General features: G+C 43.0%; 1 protein-coding gene across 2 annotated transcripts in view; it reads right to left on the bottom strand.

Moving 5' to 3' along the window:
* Window positions 1-21,355, bottom strand: part of RAB31 (RAB31, member RAS oncogene family) — a 156,851-nt gene that overhangs the window by 72,962 nt on the left and 62,534 nt on the right. For both annotated transcript variants that reach the window (XM_010335629.3, XM_074383776.1), the window contains exon 2: window positions 13,123-13,202. In XM_010335629.3, coding sequence (XP_010333931.2) covers window positions 13,123-13,202 — 80 coding nt within the window. The remainder of the gene's footprint in view (window positions 1-13,122; window positions 13,203-21,355) is intronic.

The raw sequence follows: 21,355 nt of genomic DNA, 5'->3' as shown, positions 1-21,355 counted from the left end.
AAGGAAATAAAAACCAACCATATTTCACCACCCAGTCATAATCACTGCTAATAAATTGGCATATGTCCTTCCCAATTATTTTTATACAACTTTTAAAATGGAATTATTCATTCAGTTCTTGTTTTCCTTCTATTTTTAGCTGATACTCAATAATCATGCATCTTATGGGATGCAGAGTGATATGTACATACATATATACAATCCATAATAATCAAATCAGGGTAATTAGCATATTCATCTTCTTGAACATTTATCATTCCTTGGTGTTGTGAACATCCAAAATCCTCTCTTCTAGATTTTCGAAAATGTACACTAAAATATTGTAGCCATAATCATCTTACAGTGCTACAGAACACTAGAACATTTTCCTCTCATCTAGCTATAACTTTGTTAAACAACTTCTCCCTATCCTTCCCTCCCTGAACACTTCCCAGCTTCTAATAACCACAATTCTACTATACTTCTATGAGCATTTTTTTTTTTTTTTGCTCTCACATATGAGTGAGAACATGCAGTATATATCTTTCTGTGCCTGGCTTATTTCACTTAACATAATGTCCTCCAGGTTCATCCATGTTGTCATGAATGACAGGATTTCATTCTTTTTAATGGCTTAATAGTATTCTAGTCTACATGTATATCACATTTTCTTTGTCCATTCATTCATTTTTGTTTTTGTTTTGTTTTTTTGAGACAGAGTCTCACTCTGCCACCCAGGCTGGAGTGCAGCAGCGAAGTCTTAACTCACTGCGACCTCTGCCTCCCAGGTTCATGTGATTCTCCTGCCTCAGCCTCCCAAGTAGCTGAGATTACAGGCATGTGCCACCACACCCAGCTAATTTTTGTGTTTTTCTTTAGTAGAGATTCGGTTTCACCATGTCGACAAGGCTGGTCTCAAACTCCTGACCTCAGGTGATCCACCCTCCTCAGCCTCCCAAAGAGCTGGCATTACAGGTGCTAGCTACTGTGCCAGCCTCCACTCATTTGTCGATGGACACTTGGGTTGATTCCATATCTTGGCTGTTGTGAATAGTGCAGCAATAAATCTGTGAGTGTGAGTATTCCTTTGGTATACTGATTCCCTCTCCTTTGCATGAATACCCAGCAGTAGAACTGCTGGACTGTAAGGTTGTACTATTCTTAGCTTTTCTGAGAAACCTCCATGCTGTCTTCAATACTGGCTGTACTAATGTACACAGTGTTTAATTTACCAACAGAGCACAAGAATTTCCTTTTCTCTTCATTCTTTCCAGCATTTACTTTTTTCTTAATTGTTAATGATAGCCATTCTAACTGGAGAGAGATGATATCTCCCTGTAGTTTTGATATGCATTTCCCTGATAATTAGTGATGTTGAGCATTTTTCCATCTAAGTATATGGCCATTTGTACGTCTTCTTTTTAGAAATGTCCATTCAGATTCCTTACCCATTTTAAACCAATTTACTTGGGTTTTCTTTGCTGTTGAGTTGTTTGAGTTCCTTGCATTTTCTGGATTTTAGTCTCTTGTATTTCAAAGCTCAAGTTGAAAGTCATAAGTAGTAAAGTAGCCTTTTCAAGACACCTCAAATAACTGAAGAAAATATTTTATAACCTCTTCAAAGATAACTGGCCACTGCCCAACATCCTGGTACCTTCGATAGACATCATGTTATGAGTTTTAACATGTTTTGACTTGTAATTGTTCTGCAGTGTGAAATGTCAAAAGTTAATCTCAGAGAACTAAAGACTGAGTCACTCTTCATCTGACTCCTCTGATGTTCTACAGTTTTGATCTACAGTTCTACAGGTGACAGCCTCAGCAGACACATTACAGTTCTGTGGTTTCATTAAAAATACTTATTTCCATGTCTAGTGAGTGTGAAATCTGTATAAAGCCTCTGCTACATACATTACAATTATATAATTTTTCTTTAGTATGGTCTTTGATGTCAATTAATGCTTGAACTCATGATGAAGGGTTTGCTATACTCATTGTGTTTGTAAGGATACTCCCAAGAATGAATTCTTGGATGTTGTGGGAGAAGTGAATTGTGCATGAAGACCTTGCCGCACTCATTTCATTTGTAAGGCTTCTCTCCAGTATGGATCACCTGATGGTAAGTGCTGACTGCACACCGAAGGCTTTGCCATACTCATTACACTCCTAAGATTCGTCTCCGGTACGAATTCTCCAATGTCTTGTAAGATGTGAATTGTGACCGAAAACCTTGTCACATTCATTACATTTGTAGAGTTTCTCTCCAGTATAAACTCTCTCCAGTGATGTGTGAGGTTTATTTTTGACTAATAACCTTGCTACATAAACCACATTTATGTCATTTCTCTCTGGAATGGATTACCTAATATACAGCATAGAGTGAGTCATATAATTAAAGGTTTTGCCACACTCATCACACTTGGAAGGTTTTTCCTAATGTGTGCTTTCTGTTCTTGCATAAGGAAGAGTAGATTAAGTGAAGTTCCATATTTGTTAGAAATATGGATTTGGGTTTAGAAGGAATTCTTTGGAGTGGTGAAACTGAGGGACCGTTGCTGATAGACTTTTCAACTTGAAGACATTCATACATTTTCTCTTTAGCTTCAAATAGCTGCATTTCAGGTGGATATGACTGAAAGCTTAATCCAAGCTGATTTTTAGTGCCTGCATCCCTTCTACCATGTTGGTCTCTTCTACTAGTGAGATTTTTTTAGGCACTCTTGTAACTGCTTTCATCACTTCTCTACTGACATTCAAAGTACTGTCTATTTTTCTGGATTTTCCCGAAGTAAAAGTCTCCAATGTCGTGACTTCCTGTCTTTCCAATGACACTGTGTGGAGTTATTTCTCCTGTATTACTTTTCTTTTCGGAAAATAGTTCCTTGATTGCACATTTAGGAAAGATATCCCTTAGAGAGAAGGAAGCGGAGAGTTCCCAGAAGCCAGATGTATACGGGATAACTCTCCGGAACCACGTTTTTCCACTGCTCTCACACCACAACCACCATCAACACAGAAGAGGACTTCGATGACCAGATCTGTAGCCGTTTCTCCCCACCATCAGCAGCAGACACCAACTAGGCGCCCTCCAATTCAATTCTGACACTCCCCCTGGAGAAGCTGTCAGATCCCACAGGTTAAGACAGGCGTCCCCAGACTACGCCCGCGGGCCACATGCGGCCCCCTGAGGCCATTTATCCGGCCCCCTGCCGCACTTCAGGAAGGGGCACCTCTTTCATTGGCGGTCAGTGAGAGGAGCACAGTATGTGGCGGCCCTCCAGCGGTCTGAGGGACAGTGAACTGGCCCCCTGTGTAAAAAGGTTGGGGACGCCTGGGTTAAGGGCTCAGTCCCCAAGACTGCCCCTCCACAGACCCCAGTCCCGAGTCTGGGCCTCTAGAACTTCTGATGGACAGGCTTCAGGTTGGGGTTCCCACCGACCCCTCTTTGGGTTTGATTAATTTGCTACAGCGGCTGACAGAACCAAAGGAAACACTTAATTATACTGACTAGTTTCTCACAAAGGATATTGTAAAGGACACAGATGAGGAGGCGCACAGGGAACGGGAAGCGGGAGGGGACACAGAACCGCCGCGCCCTCCCTGGGCACCACCCTCTAGGAACCTCAGGTCTCCAGAAGCTTCCCAAACCCTGTTTTTTTTTTTTTGAGTTTTTATGGAGGCTTCATTACATAGACGCTCTTATTGTTTTTTTCTTTTCTTTTTTTTTAAGGCAGAGTCTAACTCTGTTGCTCAGGCTGCAGTGCAATCGCATAATCGCATGATCTCGGCTCGCTGCAAACTCCACCTCCTGGGTTCAAGTAGTTCTCCTGCTTCAGTCTCCCGAGTAGCGGGGATTACAGGGATGCATCATCATGCCTGGCTAATTTTTGCAATTTTAGTACAGAAGGGTTTTCACCATGTTGGTCAGGTTGGTCTCAAACCCCTGACCTCTAGTGATCCGTCCACCTCGGCCTCCCAAAGAGCTGGGATTACAGGCATGAGCCACTGCACCCAGCCTTCATAGGCATTCTTAACAATCTTGTAGATGTGTGATTGGACAAAAAGTGCCTGATCAAAACCCAGCAAGGCCTGTGTGTTCAGGTTCTTCTTTGCCTCTCTGTGTAGCATTCCTTTCTCTAGAGAATGGGGCAGGATTCTATCTGGAAGGACCCATGATCAGACTAGAGTCCTGCCTTGGGCAGGTAAAAGGACAGGAGAAGGTAAGACAGCGATTCTGTTTTCCAAGGCCTAAAGTGCCACAAGATTCTAAGGGCTTGGGAGTCAGAAGCCAGGAACCATAGGTGAAAATCTATATACATGCAAAGATGACGTATGTATCATGACACCCTACCAGATGAAAGCTGTCCATCATGATAAGATCTCTCCATGCGTTTCTGTTTGAGCTGTAGCACCACTCTGATGACACCTTTGATATATTCCCACTCTTCTCGCTTTCTTGCTATTTTCACTTGACTCTCCACTGACTGGTCTTTCCCTTGCTCCATCATGAAGATAATATTTGGGTCAGGAAGAGAATTTCCTGCTATGGTGACCAGGTTCTTGTAGCTCTCCAACATCACGTCCCTCTATAGAGGCCGCTGTGCAGGGTCCAAGCGTTCCCACTCATCCTCAGAGAATTTACAGCCACACCCCTGAAAGCCCAGCATCCCTGAGTAAGAACTGTTCCCGACTCTTTTTCTTTCCTCTTCTTCGTCTTCCAGGCTTCTTCCCAAATAACACCAGTCTTTATGTCAGTCACACTGTGGTGTGACCACCCCATGTGATCTGCTTCCGAGTTTGCAGGAAACTATTTTAATACAACTTATACTCTGAAAATTGATCATACTCTATCTAAATTTTGCTTTTCCTCAACTTTATGTATCCTGAATATCTTTCCATTTCTATGAATATAGATCAGTATCATCTAAAATCAGCTAGATGCGGTGGCTCACATCTGTAATCCCAGCACTTTGGGAGGCCGAGGTGGGCAGACCACTTGAGGTCAGGAGTTTGAGACCAGCCTGGCCAACATAGTAAAACCCCGTCCCTACTGAAAATACAAAATTAGCCAGGTATGGTGGTGCATGCCTGTAATCCCGGCTATTTGGGGGGGCTGAGGCAAGAGAATTGCTTGAACCTAGGAGGCAGAGGTTGCAGTGAGCCAAGATTGCACCACTGCACTCCAGCCTGGGTGACAGAGCAAGGCAAGGCTCCGTCTCAAAAAAAAAAAAAAAAAAAAAATCACCTAAAATCTTTCCATTTCTATGAATATAGATCAATATCATCTAAAATGAAGATCATACACCATGTTGTGGAATTTTTCAATACTCTAATGATGGACATTTTGGTTACCTATTGCTCACTATTATGATAATGATTCAGTGAATACCCTTGTACTTACATCTTTGTGTCCCTGTACAATATATCCTTAGATTTAATTTTTTAAAAGTAGAGCCAGGCAACCAAAGGAAAAAAAAAGGTACAGCTAGGTATGGTTGCTGACACTTATAATCCCAGCACTTTGGGAGGCGAAAGTGGGAGGATCTCTTGAGGCCAGGATTCAAGAATAGCCTGGGCAACACAGTGAGACCCCCTGTTCTACAAAAGAAAAAAAAGCAACCAAGTGCAGTGGCTTGTGCCTGTAGTCTCAGCTACTCAAGAAGCTGAGGGAGGCAGGAGGATCCCTTGAGCCCAGGAGGTCAGGGGTACAGTGGGCCATGATTGTGCCACTGTACTCCAGCCTGGGCGACATAGCAAGACTCTGTCTCTATAAATAAGTAAATAAATAAAATAGATACACTCCACTTTTGCTACCTGTGCCAAACTTAGGTTGTACCAACCTACATGTCCATAGTGGTGTATGAGATGGCCTTTTCCTCAATCATTATTAATCTTTCAAATCTCTTTTTGTATTCACTATGCTTATCACAAGTTTAAACATCATTTTAACATTTATTGTTCACTTGTATTTTTCTTTGTAAAGGAACTTTTCTCTAGTTCATGACCTTTGCCTACTTTTCAACTGGGGTCATCATCCTTCTCTTGTTCATTTTTTGAATATTTTCTACTAACCTTTTGTAGTAATATATTTTAAATAATATTTTCCAGTTTAACATTTGCCCTTTAACTTTGTTTGTGGATTTTTTTTTCCATAAACTCATTTGAACATTTTTTTGGTCAACTCTAGCAAAATTTTGTTTTTGTGTATTTTGTTTTTATTTTCACTTTTGATGGTAGCCAGATTTTCATTTATTCTTCTATATATTGTAGGTGCTGGGATAAATAAGACAACAATCCTACCTTTAAAACATTCTCCTTAGGGTTAGAAAACAAAGTTTATGCCTTTAAAATCTTAGGAAAAAATATAAAATATCCAGTCCAACCCCTTCACAGTACAGGTAAGGGGGGAACCCAATTCTCAGAAGACTGCCTGGTTCCTGGTGAAAGGAGAGTCTAGTGGTACAACCAGGAAGAGGAAGCAGAGGCCCTCACTGCCCGACTCAATTAAACAGCCCGTAAAGCCCCTGGTGTCCTGCTCTGTGAAATGGGGCCAATACCTACTCTGCATTAAATAGAAGGTGTTTGCAGGGACAAATAGGGAAATGGATACCTGTGAAATTCCCCTTGGTTCACAGCGAGCTGTGAAGAGCAACTTTAATAGTAGCAGGAAGGCACACCTCACACAGACATCCCTCTGTGCTCCTGACCTGTCGCCACTAGGAAAAAGACTCTCAGTATTTGAAATGAGGACCATGACAATCGTGGCTTTTTTTTTTTTTTTTTTTTTTTGGTTAACTGAGGTTTGTTGTTGGTTTTTAAGTCTTTGCTGGCTTTTGATCTTAAGAACTTCATCCAGCATAGGCAACAATACGGTAAGACCTCATTTCCACAAAAATTAAAAAATTTAATTAAAAACAAAAATTTAAAAAAATAGCCAGTTGTGGTGGCTCACACCTGTGGTCTCAGCTACTCAGGAGGCCAAGGTAGAGGATATCTTAAGCCTGGGAGGTAGAGGCTGCAGTGAGCCATGATCGCACCACTGCACTCCAGCCTGGATGACAGAGCAAGACCCTGTCTCAAAAAACCAACCAAACAAACAAGAACCTCAGGCATCTTTTCTTCTGTATAGATTACCCTCAAAAATGGTGGAGGGGGAGCACTGGCCTGCTAAACTGACTTCATTATCTGTGGAAACCAAAATCTGGCAGAGAAGTAACATAATCTACTTACAAAAGTTGAAATAAAAAGGGAGACACACACACATACACACACACTCAAGATGTCGATGCAATCTGCTTGAATAGCAGAGCCAAGGTTTTTCAGAGTGAATCAGAGAGGTCATAAGAGTTAACTCTTTTAATGCCGAAGCAATGGCATTTTACAGCCTATAGCCTTTTACCAAAGGTCGTGTGATTCCAGTAGGAAGAACAAGGGTGGGCTTTGAGAGTGGACTCACTTGATATGAGCCATGAGAGTGCTGTTCATGGGCTGTATGCACCTAGGCAAGTCCCCTAACGACCCTGGGCCTGGGGGTGGCCAGCAGGGTTACTGCCAAGCAGGCAGTGCCGGGGCCAGGAACTGAAATGTCTACAGACCAGGAAGGACATATAAATGGGGGAAGCGGGATAGGTGTGAACGTTAATACTGAGGAACATAATAGTAATAATACCTAACGGGAATGGCGTGAATGGGGGAGGCCTGGCCTCCCTTGTGGAGCAGCACCAGTTGGCTCCTGCCACATGAGAATGGGCACCAGGGCCCCAAACCCACTGATGCTTTTCAAAGGAAGCCAGGAATGCAAGTTTATTACGTGAAAGTCTCCTGATTCTTCACTGTTGGCTTAAAGCAGGCGTCCCCCAACCTTTTACACAGGGGGCCAGTTCACTGTCCCTCAGACCGTTGGAGGGCCACCAGATACTATGCTCCTCTCACTGACCACCAATGAAAGAGGTGTCCCTTCCTGAAGTGCGGTGGGGGGCCAGATAAATGGCCTCAGGGGGCCGCATGCGGCCTGCGGGCCGTAGTTTGGGGATGCCTGGCTTAAAGTCTTTAGAGCACTGTGAAGGCTGAATAAAACAAATCTATTAATATAAATCAGTTCCTCAGCCCACCGAATCTACCAGCTTTTGGAAAAGCACTCAAACATTTTAAAAGTTTTCCATTTCTGCCACCTTCCAGGGAAACTGTATGTGTCATTTAGAACATGTTCCCACTAGCTTTGTTTTTCTGCAACTGGGGTTTTAAAACATTTTCTCAAAATTCCAGAGGGGAAATTTTCATCAATTTTTAATCGGCAAATTAAATTACTTGCAGGCAGACAATACATAAGGTGGAGGGGCTGAGCCTGACACTGACTCCAAAGAAAAAGCAAGGAAGGAGGTAGAAATTGGAAGAGGGCTGGGCGCAGTGGTTCACTCCTGTAATCTCCTTTGGGAGGCCAAGTTGGGCGGATCACCTGAGGTCAGGAGCTCAAGAATAGCCTGACCAACATGGTGAAACCCCTACTCTACCAAAAATACAAAAATTAGCAGGGCGTGGTGGTGCATGCCTATAGTCCCAGCTACTTGGGAGGCTGAGGCAGGAGAATTGCTTGAACCTGGGAGGTAGAAGTTGCAATGAGCCAAGATCATGTCACTGAACTCCAGCCTGGGCAACAGCGAAGACTCTGTCTCAAGTAGCCTCCCAAGTAGCTAGGACTACAGGAACGTGCCATTGCACCCAATTAATTTTTGTTTTTTGTTTTTGTTTTTGTTTTTGTTTTTATAGAGACGGAGTTTCACCCTGTTGCCCAAACTGATCTTGAACTCCTGGGCTCAAATGATCCACCCACCTCGGCCTCCCAAAGGGCTGGGATTACAGGCAGGAGCCACCATGCCTAGTCAAACATGAACTTTTATAATCAAAACATTTAGACTTTAATCTTGTCTGTGTCACAATTAAATTTGAGTCACCTGTCTAAGCCCCTATTTCACAACTGTCTGCTTCTATTGAGGTCCCTTTGGTTGCAAAACTCGGAAACCCAACCAGCCTGGCTTAAGCCCAAAGGAGGGGTGAGGTGAGAGTTGTGACATTCAGCAAATAAAAATACAGGATGCCAGTTCAACTTGAATTTCAGATAAAGAACTAATAAATTTTTAGTATACACATGTCCCAAATATTGCACAGGGCATACTTGTATTATATCCTAATTGCAGCCTGCAACTTAATAACAAGTTAACAGTCATCACTTGGCAGCCTGACTCAGTTTCCCAGAGGCTGGCAACCAGCCATGAAAAAGAGTAAGGAGGACCTAAGTGGACTGGGAATGTATGTTGTGGATTGTTAGGTAAAGTCTGATACATTTTAATTTTTAGAAATTATCTACTTGTACACCTGCATGTCCACAGAAAGTACTTATAAGAAATACGTTAAACTTTGGACTCTAAATATTGGTTATGTAAACTGAAGAATAAGGGATTGAAAAGCTAGTAAAATCCTCTGACCTCACTTTTTATTTTATATATTTCTGCATAGTATAAAATTTTTCATAATTTTTAAAACTAAGATATAATTTTTAAACCGATAACAATTTTTTTAGAGCACTTTCAGTTTATAGGAAAAACAGAGCAGAAAGTGCAGAGAGTTTCCATAGACCGCTGACCCTGGAACCTGGGTTTGAATGGCATGGGCCCACTTCTAAGTCGATCTCTTCCGCCTCCCACCCTCAAGACAGCAAGACCAACCCCTCCTCTTCCTGCTTCTCCTAAGCCTACTCAGTGTGAAGATGACGCGGATGAAGACCTTTATGATAGTCCACTTCTACTTAATGAATAGTAAATGTATTTTCTCTTCCTTATGATTTTCTTAATGTTTTCTTTTATGTAGCTTACTTTACTGTAAGAATACAGTATATAATACACATCATGTACAAAATGTGTGTGAATTGACTATGTTCTTGGTAAGGCTTCAGGTCAACAGTTGGCTGTTAGCAGGTAAGTTTGGGGAGAGTCAAAAGTTATAAGTAGAGCCAGGCACAGTGGCTCACATCTGTAATCCCAGCACTTTGGGAGGCTAAGGTGGGTGGATCACCTGAGGTCAGGAGTTCAAGACCAGCCTGACCAACATGGTGAAACTCTGTCTCTACTAAAAATATAAAAATTAGCCGAGCGTAGTGGTGCACACTTGTAATCCCTAGCTACTCGGGAGGCTGAGGCAGGAGAATCACTTGAACCTGCTTGAACCCAGGAGGCAGAGATTGCAGTGAGACGAGATCACACCACTGCACTCCAGTCTGGGAGACAGAGCAAAACTCCATCTCAAAAAAAAAAACTTATAGGTGGTTTTTCAACTGTCCAGGGTCAGCAACCTTAATCCCTGAGTTGGTCAAGGGTCAATTGTAATACATAAGTTTTTTAAAACCCCAAAGCACCGAAAAACATTTATTAGAAAAACACTGTCAACTGTGTTTGTCTCCAAAATGGTACCAACGATCCATCCCCCATCCCCCACCCTCCCTCTATGCATGTGCGGCTCCTCCACCACGAGGTGGCCTGTGTCTCCTCTCCCTTGAATCTGGACTGGCACAGCAACTCTCTTTGCCCAAAAGATTGTGACCAAAATGACCTAACTATCCTACGTTATCATGTTTATCCCTATGCTTAACACTTATGCTTATTTTTTTATGTACTCACCCTGTAAATTTGCTTTTTTTAAAAGTAAAAATTGTATTTTTACTTTTAAAAAAGATCATTAGAAAAGGAATGCAGATTTGTTCTTAAAATTTTTTTAAACAAAAGTTTAGAAAGCAGAAGGCACAAATCTCTCTTCTATCTTCTGAAACCATACTTCATAATCATTCTTATCACTTCTGCTTTTTATTATCAGAAAAAAAACACACCAAGTGAAAAATAAGATGGGAAAAAAACAGTACATTCCAGAGCAGAGTGAAAAGAATTTCCTCCATGAAAAGTGTACCTATCATAGAAGTACCTATGTTGGGAGACAGTTCTTTACGGTCTCTCACATAGTGCACATCTTGCAAGCAAACACAGTTTTTTCCAGATTGTGTTTTCAAGGATGCATGTACAGGCTAAGTATTCCTTATCCAAAATGTTTAGTACCAGAGTGTTTTGAATTTGGGATGTTTTTTTTTTAGACGGAGTTTTGCTCTATTGCCCAGGCTGGAGTGCAGTGGTGCAATCTCAGCTCACTGCAATCAACACCTTCTCTTGCCTCAGCCTCCCAAGTAGCTGGAACTATAGGCATGTGCCACCATGCCTGGCTAATTTTTGTATTTTTAGTAGAGATGGGGTTTTATCTCGTTGGCCAGGCTAGTCTTGAACTCCTGACCTCATGTGGTCCGCCCACTTAGGCCTCCAAATAGCTAGAATTACAGGTGTTAACCACCTGGCCCAGTTGGATTTTTTTTTAAATTTTGCAACAATTGCATTATACTTACCCAGCTGAATAGCCTAAAGCTGAAATTCCAAAATATGAAATATTCCAATGAACATTTTGAGTATGACCTTTGAGCTTCATGTTGGCACTCAAAAGTTTCAGATTTGAGAGTATTCTGGATTTCCGGCTTTTGTATTAGGGATGCTCAACCTGCATAGCAAACATCCTTGGAGGGGAGAGTCTCCCACTAGAGCTGAGGACCAACGTTCTCACCACCCCATGTAGAAGACATGGGTTCCCTCAGCTCAGGGTTCCTCTCCCATGACATAACCCCCTGGATGTGAGGTGTCTGATTCTCATGTCACCCTATAGAAATCTGGACCAAGGAAACCAATGCAAAATGCAAAACTCTGGCTGTTGCTACTGCCTCTGTCTCTGACCCGGGAGTCTTTTGTCTTCTGCCAGCATCCCTGAAACTGAGTCAGGCTAACAAAGTTACAACTGCTAACTTGTTAACAAGTTGCAGGCTATAATTAGAGCAAAATCTCAGACTTTTCCTAATTCTTGGTATTTTCATGAATATGTTTCTTGAAGTCATTTTTAAACAACAAAATGTGGGTTTTCTCAGCTACACAGTTCCAACCGCCGGCCTTGTACTCTTGAGCAGTACGTATTTCACACCATGGATTTTCTCCACTTCTCATAGTCTCCCATCCTCAACAATCCTACAGATTTCCCGAAACATACAGACACATTCTTTCCCTTCTGAGGAAAGCAAAAGCTTGCCTACAAAGACATGATATCCTCAGGGTGAAAAATAAGCAAGGCCAAGTTCTAAGAGTGAAAAAGCAGGCACTTGCCAAACAGCAGAGCAAAAGCACACGTGGCCAATGAGCTCATTGGAAAAGGGAGATGAAGAGGAAAACGATTGTGCATCCCAAGGTCAGGAGAATTTGATAATGAACCTCCACCCCACCCCAAGCATGGGAGTGGAAATGCTGGCATTAGATAATTCCAGAAAAGGGGCCAGGCACAGTGACTCATGCCTGTAATCCAAACAGTTTGGGAGGCTGAGGCAGGTGGATTGCTTTAGGTCAGGAGTTCGAGACCAACCTGACCAACATGGTGAAACCCCATCTCTACTACAAATACAAAAATACAGCTGGGCATGGTGGTGCACACCTGTAATCCTAGCTACTCAGTAGGTGGAGGCAGGAGACTTGCTTGACCCCGGGAGGTGGAGGTTGCAGTGAGCCAAGATGGCCCCACTGCACTCCAGCCTGGGCAACATGACAGAGCAAGACTCAGTCTCAAGGCGGGGGGAAAAAAAAGATAATTCCAGAAAAGGAAAGTCAATCTGCTCCACAGACTTTCCAGACAGCACTGAGGTACGGGCGGATGGCATTTCCAGGGTTTACTATCAGGCAACTTAAAGCAGAATTATCAGGCATTTGCTCTGCAATACCGTCTTCCGTCTGGAAATAATGCTGACAAGATTTGCAGAATAATGTTCTCAGAGATCAAGGAAATGACCTTGGAAGGGTAAGCATGAGGAAGGGTAACTATGAAAAAAATGACTGACAGGGACAGTAAGCCTGGACACGTATTCAGAAGTCCTTGAACTTCTGTCGATCTACAGCTGGAATTGATTCTCACTGGCTGGGATGAAAACTGTGGCCCTGCCTGAGGGCTCAGGCACAGACAGAGCGGCCATTCCGACGCTGTGAAAGGAAGCAACGTGAAGTAGAACGACATACAGGAACTTACCCAATAGTAGGGCTGATGTTGTGGTCAAAGTGATCCTGGACAAATCGACACACAATGCTTGATTTCCCAACCCCAGTGTCCTAGAAAAGAAATGAGGATATAACTAAGAAGATGAAGGACGGCAACTCTCATAGATAACCAGAGGACAGGGCTGGCTATTTCTGGTTGATGAGACTGGGAAAGGGAGTGGGAGAAGATTTTCTTCTATTTCTTACCAATATTTTTCTACAATAAAACTGTATTGCTTTCATAAAAAGAAAAAAGTATGGTAAAAATAAGTTTCAGAAACATGCCTGACATATATACAATATTTAACCAAAAGTGAACATGTTCACCATGGATGTATTTTCAGAGATTTGGAAATCTTGGGAGGGGTGTAGAGAAGAAGTATGTGAACATACCACATTGTTTTGGCAGAAATAGAATTCATTCTGTTCAAAACCTTGCATTCAAAAGACAGGTAATCTGTTTCTCTGGGTGTCACCCTATAAAACCTATTAATTCTAATTTCCACATTTCTAACATTTTCTTTTTAGAATCTGATGGTTGGGTAATAACTTCCAAATTCTGCTTAATTATATAATGGTCTTGTCTCAAATCTTTCACTCTTAAATAGTTATTTAAAGCTGATTGGGACAAGGATCCAGTTACACACTGGAAATTGAAGACATGCATTTACATCCACTCCCTTCCAAAGCCTTTGTAAAGTGGTTTAAGAAATAAAAAACACAAATTCACAAGGTCAAAGAGATAGGAGAAGAGATAACACCAGACAAGTGGTATCAACAAAATTCAGGAGGACAAGCGGTCCCTGAGAATGAAGAAGCTGAAACCAAAGTGCCGGCAGGGAGAGAAGCCAATAAAGAAGAAGGTCGATTCATGCCGCAGAGCCTCGGAAGACGTCAAGAATTGGAGGGCATGGCTGAAAACAGATCAGTCGAAAGGCTACACAACAACCCACCCTGGAGCCCCAGGCCACATAACCGGGGTCAGAGCTTTGCTCTCTAGGAAGCCTGCAGCAGACAGAGTTGGACTTGGGGACATCAGGCACAGCTAAGGGAGTGGCCGGGTGCTGTTCACCCTGAGCTGCATAAGCCTACACAGAAGCAGTGGGGGATCCCCTTTAGGTAAGAGGAAAAAAAGCTCTCGAGTTCCTGATATTTTGGGTCCCCTAACCAAAGGCCATGTGTGCGGCAGTTGATAAGTCCCAATACAAACAGAGCTTTCAACTTACATTTTAATTTTTTCAACATGAACACTCACTAAGAAATGCCAGACATTCATATGCTCCCCGCTCCATACACACACAAAAAAGAGCAGGATGCTATTTTAAGAGATCATTCAGAGAATATGACCGACCTTTTAGAAATTTAAAATGTGTCTAGGTGTAGCGGCTCACACCTGTAACCCCAGCACTGTGGGAGGTCAAAGCAGGATGAACACTTGAGGCCAGGAGTATAAGACCAGCCTGGGCAACATAGCAAGACCCCTGACTCTACAAAAAAAAAGTAAAAATTAGCCAGGTGTGGTGACATGAGCCTGCAGTCCCAGCTACTTGGGAAGCTGAGGCAGGAAGATTGCTTGGGGCTGAGAGTTCAAGGGTGCAATGAGCTATGATTGCGCTACTGCATTCGGCCTGGGTGACAGAGTAAGACCCTGTCTCAAAAAAAAAAAAAAAAATTAAAAATATGATAGTAGAAATTAAAATTTCAAGGAATTAGAAAATAAAGTCAGAAAGTTAACCAAAAAGTATAAGAAAGTAGAGAAAAGCACCTGCCCTCAGTTGCTAATGGCTGCTGTTCCGAGAGAGGCAGGGAAGGCAGAGAACCCGGGACCCGAGGCCTTATTAACACAGCGCCATTGCCAACATGTTCCCACCTGAGAGGATCATGGAGGCTTCCTAAAAACTATAAGCAAAAGGGAAACAAGTCATTTATCGAGGGAAGGAAAACATAGTTGATTTTATCCTCTTACATTAAAGGTGTAACTTTGAAAGCCAAAAGGTCAAGGACAAAATGTTGAAATTCAGAGAAATGCGGTTTTCTTCAGACACGAAATATGAAATGGGATTTGAAATACCAGCTGGCAATCTGAATTATTTTTACTCCTTCTCAGCCCTGTTTTTGGGGGACAATTCCAGCAAATCTGGGGCAACAGGGGACTTGGTTTTTAATACTCATCAGAAAATCCCTCTCTAGAAGGTCTCGCCTCCCAAGGAGAGCAGCCTGCACTGACTCTGAGCCGTAACAAACACAGCACCAAAGCTGCTGTTTATCTGCTGCGTGCAAATCAATGCACAGAGTTCAAAGAGGTGATGGCAGAATTAAAACATCAGCTCATGAGATGCCAATCGATGCCACTGCTATTTCTGAGCTGCACCTCAAGTATGGATTCTGGCTCATGTTCCCTCACAGTCCCCCAGGCCACAACTCTTTTCATCTCAGTCATTTTTAAGACCTCCTATGGAGGAGCAGATCCTTGCCCGACTTTAGCCCATGTAACCCTGGAGAAACCGTGATGCCCTGCCCCGCCCTGCCCTTGAAGATTAGGAAAATGCTCCTTACAGCAGGCAGCACACTTTCATGAGGCCAACTGATTCCTACAAACTGCCAAGTAGGCAGGGTGGGGGTCTCTCCGCAACACCAACTCCGCTCATTTCTACCTTTCTCCATTGCAGCTTAGGAATTCTCTTTCTCAGGGCTCGTCCATTCATTCGTTCATTCATTCATTCTTCACTCGCTCAACAGCGTTCCCCAAACCCTCCCTTTCCCATGCCAACAGGAGGCTAGACCCCATTGACAGGGAGATACTGTTCCATCCTCCCTGGCCTCCAAGAGTTCCCGAGCAGGGCAAGGCACACGGCAGGAGGGCTAGCACACAAACGGTGAGGCAGGGCTGCCCCACCTGTAGCCCCCACCCCAAGCTCAGGAGACAGCACTTCGATTTGCTCCTTTTCTTCCTTCCTCGATATCCAGGCTCACCCTATCACCCAGCGAGAAACCTATCCTGGTTCCTGTCTGCCCCACAGACTTCCTCCTTAGGCTGCGCACGCTTTCTCAGTTCCCTCAGGTGCCTGGGGGCACAGGACTGAGGGTTCATCTTCTCAGTGGGGGCACCGCTCTGGAGAGCACCCCTTTGGAATCTATCGTATACTCCCCCAAGGGATGTGCTCAAAACAATGGACACAACTCTCAAAGCAGCCAACAAACAAATCCTGCAAGGCCAGCCCCAAAATGCCCTTGAAGGTGGAAAAGGAAAATGCCCCCTGGCAGGGCTCAATGTTCGGCTCTACTCATCATCCTCTACAAAGGGCTCAAGCGTCAACTCCAGCTTGTCGGAAGAGTTGTAGCAGCAAATTAAGTCTGCTCAAATTTAGATTTAAGCATTGATTTTTCAGCGAAACAAGTCACTGTTGATTTTTAAACATTTTAACTCTCACCTCTTTCATAATGCATTGTCAAATGTACACTCTTAGACATTTGATAGAAAAGAAACAACAGGACAAAAGGATAGGCAAAGTTTTAGTTTGTCTTAGAAAGGGAAACATTTCTACAAAGAACACCACCATTGAATCCTCTCTGGCCAGTGACTTGGGACCGAGCGTTCAAGTGGACGCAGCTCACGACCTCCAGGGGTGGGTGCTGTTCCTCGGCTGGCCACCAGGGGCACACCCTGCCCACGGTTTGCCGAGGAGAGCCAGGAGCCAGGCTAAGGCGTCACTGGGCCCTGGGACTTGGCCTTCCCTGCAGGAACATCGCTGGGGCTGTGACACACACACACAAGGGAAGTGCCAGGGGAATCGTGGCTGTCGCAGGTGAAGACACAAAGGGGGAACGCAGAAAAGAGAATGAAGCCTGCTGGGTGAAGAAGGAGCCTTGGAAGACAGACAGGACCAGAGAGGCCTGTCTTTAGGGCCACAGTGATGGAAACCCATCTATGTATATAACTTTCCGTTTCATAAGATTCTGAGAATACCACAGGCCATCTTGTCCAGTCCCCTCATTTTGCTAAAGAGGAAACTGTGTGACTTCCTCAAGGTCATATAGCTGGTTGTTGGAGTCAGAACCGAACTCTTTGAGTCCTAGTGAAAACCTATTACAGCTCTTACTAGGTTATATCAACTTCCCTGCCAAGTGTACATTTCTCCCTTTTTTTAAGAGGGAGGGTCTTGCTCTGTCATCCAGGCTGGAGTGCAGTGGTGCAATCATAGCTCACTGCAGCCTTAAACTCCTGGGCTCAAGTGATCCTCTCGCTTCAGCCTCCCCAGTACCTGAGGCTACAGGTGTGCACCACCAGACACAGCTATTTTTAAATGCTGGGGTTTTTCTGCAGAGACAAGGTCTTGCTATGTGGGCCAGGCAAATGCAAACTGCCAGGCTCAAACAATCCTCCCACCTCAGCCTCCCAAAGGGCTGGGATTACAGGCATGAGCCACCACACCAGCCTAAATTTCTTCTTAAAAAAAAAAAAAAAAAAAGTCAAATTTCTAGAACTCACACGTACTTTTAGTGCTTTCTGGTTTCACGTTGCAGAGCTCAAATTACTACAGCCTCGCAGGCTCTGAAGATACAGTCACTGCTGCTTTAACAGTAATGAAAGGGGCTCAAATTACTGACTGCTGAGGAGACATTAGAATAAACCCAATTATGACTCCAGAACCTGAAATAAAGTACAGTAAAACCCTACCTGTGGGCCTGGCAGTGTTTCATTGTATACTCATTTGAATAGTTGATGTCAGAGAGGTGCTCACACCCAGCAATTGGTTCCATCTGCTTCCTGGGAAATTGATCCCTCAGATGAGATTCTTTTCTGAGAACAACCACTTATTCTGAAATGACAACCTCTGCTGTTTGAATTGTCACACTTATTAGTCGTATGTAAATCTATAATTATGAAATCAGGATTCACAAACTTTTGGCTGCTGCTACATAAATCTAGGATTGGATCGTGTTTTCTTTTGTCCATTATTGTACTGTGCTGTACCACATTTATTTCTATGTTCATATTGTAAAAAATTTTAAAGTGCCATTTTGTTTGTATTTGAAAATCCCTGTGAATAAATTCTCTCTTTGTTAAAAAAAAAAAAAAAGAAAAGAAAAGAAAAAACTCCACCAATTTGTGAAAACCAAGCGCTGATACTTGATTCACTCCTGGACTCCTACAACAGCCTTCAAGCTTCCTACCCCTCCGGATTAAGACTGATACCTCCCAGTACAAAGAGGAGCTGGTCCATTCCTTCCGAAACTATCCCAAACAATAGAAAAAGAGACTCCTCCCTAACTCATTTTATGAGGCCAACATCATCATCCTGATACCAAAATGCGGCAGAGACACAATAGAAAAAGAAAAGTTCAGGCCAATATCCCTGATGAACATTGATGTGAAATCCTTAATAAAATACTGGCAAACAATCCAACAGCACATCAAAAAGCTTATCCACCACGATCAAGTCAGCTTCATTCCTGGGATGCAAGGCTGGTTCAACATATGCAAATCTAAAAATGTAATCCATCACATAAACAGAACCAATGACAAAAACCACATGATTTTTGGCCCTGGGACTTGGCCCTTTTCTGTATCAATAGATACAGAAAAGGCCTTCTATAAAATTCAACACCCCTTCATGTGAAAAACTCTCAATAAGCTAGGTACTGATGGAACGTATCTCAAAATAGTAAGAGCTATTTATGACACACCCACAGCCAATTTACTGAATGGGCAAAAGCTGGAAGCATTCCCTTTGAAAACCAGCACCAGACAAGGATGCCCTCTCTCACCAGTCCTATTCAACATAGTATTGGAAGTTCTGGCCAGGGCAATCAGGCAAGAGAAGGAAATAAAGGGTATTCAAATAGGAAGAGAGGAAGTCAGTTGTCTCTGTTTGCAGATGACATGATTGTGTATTTAGGAAACCCCATCGTCTCAGCCCAGAATCTCCTTAAGATTATAAGCAACTTCAGCAAAGTCTCAGAATACAAAATCAGTGTGCAAAAATCACAAGCATTCCTATTCACCAATAATAGACAAATGGAGAGCCAAATCATGACTGAACTTTCATTCACAATTGCTACAAAGAGAATAAAATACCTAGGAATACAACTTACAAGGGATGTGAAGGACCTCTTCAAGGAGAACTACAAACCACTGCTCAATGAAATAAGAGAGGACACAAACAGATGGAGAAACATTCCATGCTCATGGTTAGGAAGAATCAATATCGTGAAAATGGCCATACTACCCAAAGTAATTTACAGAGTCAATGCTTTCCCCATCAAGCTACCATTGACTTTCTTCAGAGAATTAGGAAAAAAAAACGATTACTTTAAATTTCATATAGAACCAAAAAAGAGCCCATATAGCCAAGACACTCCTAAGCAAAAAAGAACAAAGCTGGAGGCACCACACTACCTGACTTCAAGCTACACTACCAGTAACCAAAGCAGCATGGTACTGGCACCAAAACAGAGCTATAGCCCAATGGAACAGAACAGAGGCCTCAGAAATAACCCCACACATCTACAACCATCTAACCTTTGGCAAACCTGACAAAAACAAGCAATGGGGAACGGATTCCCTATTTAATAAATAGTGTTGGGAAAACTGGCTAGCCATATGCAGAAAGCAGAAACTAAACCCCCTCCTTATACCTTATACCAAAATTAACTCAACATGGATTAAAGCAGGCGTCCCCAAACCACAGCCCGCGGGCCGCATGCGGCCCCCTGAGGCCATTTATCCGCCCCCCCGCCCCACTTCAGGAAGGGGCACCTCTTTCATTGGTGGTCAGTGAGAGGAGCACAGTATGTGGCGGCCCTCCAACGGTCTGAGGGACAGTGAACTGGCCCCCTGTGTAAAAAGTTTGGGGACACCTGGATTAAAGACTTAAACATAAGACCTAAAACCATAAAAACCCTGGAAGAAAACCTAGGCAAAACCATTCAGGAAATAGCATGGGCAAAGACTTCATGACTGAAACATCAAAAGCAATGGCAACAAAAGCCAAAATTGACGAATGGGATCTAATTAAACTAAAGAGCTTCTGCACAGACAAAAAAATAAAAATAAAAAAATAAAAAATAAAAACTATCATCAGAGTAACTAGACAACCTACAGAATGGGAGAAAATTTTTGGAGTCTTCCATCTGCAAAGGGCTAATATCCAGAATCTACACAGAACTTAAACAAATTTACAAGAAAAAAAAAAATCAAAAAGTGGGTAAAGGATATGAACAGACACTTCTCTAAAGAAGACATTTATGTGGCCAATAAACATATGAAAAAATGCTCATCATCACTGGTCATTAGAGGAATGCAAATCAAAACCACAGTGAGATACTATGTCATGCCTGTTAGAATGGCAATTATTAAAGTCAGGAAACAACAGATGCTGGAGAGGATCTGGAGAAATAGGAACGCTTTTACACTGTTGGTGGGAGAGTAAATTAGTTCAACCATTGTGGAAGACAGTGTGGTGATTCCTCAAGGATCTAGAACCAGAAATACTATTTCACCCAGCAATCCCATAACTGGGTATATACCCAAAGGATTATAAATTATTCTACTATTAAGACACATGCACATGTATGTTTACTGCAGCACTATTTACAATAGCAAAGACTTGGAACCAATCCAAATGCCTATCAATGATAGACTGGATAAAAAAAATATGGCATGTATATACCATGGAATACTATGCAGCCATAAAAAAGAATGAGTTCATGTCCTTTTCAGGGACATGGATGAACCTGGAAACCATCATTCTCAGCAAACTAACACAGGAACAGAAAACCAAACACCACATGTTCTCACTCATAAGGGGGAGTTGAACAATAAGAACACATGGACACAGGGAGGGGAACATCACACACAGGGCCTGTATCAGGGTAGGGATCTAGGGGAAGGATAACATTAGGAGAAATACCTAATGTAGATGACAGGCTGAGGGTTCAGCAAACCACCATGGCACGTGTATACCTATATAACAGACCTGTACGTTCGGCACATGTATCCCAGAATGTATAGTTGGAAAAAAAATGAGGCCGGGCACAGTGGCTCACGTCTGTAAACACAGCACCTTGGGAGGCCGAGGCAGGTGGATCACGAGGTCAAAAGATCGAGACCATCCTGGCCAACATGGTGAAACCCTGTCTCTACTAAAAATACAAAAATTAGCTGGGTATGGTGGTGCACGCCTGTAGTCCCAGCTACTCGGGAGGCCGAGGCAGAAGAATTG

Source organism: Saimiri boliviensis, chromosome 13 (genome assembly GCF_048565385.1).
Source record: "Saimiri boliviensis isolate mSaiBol1 chromosome 13, mSaiBol1.pri, whole genome shotgun sequence".
Lineage (NCBI taxonomy): Eukaryota > Metazoa > Chordata > Mammalia > Primates > Cebidae > Saimiri > Saimiri boliviensis.
The sequence above is the reverse complement of the archived record's forward strand: the minus strand, read 5'-3'. Positions and strand labels throughout refer to the sequence as shown.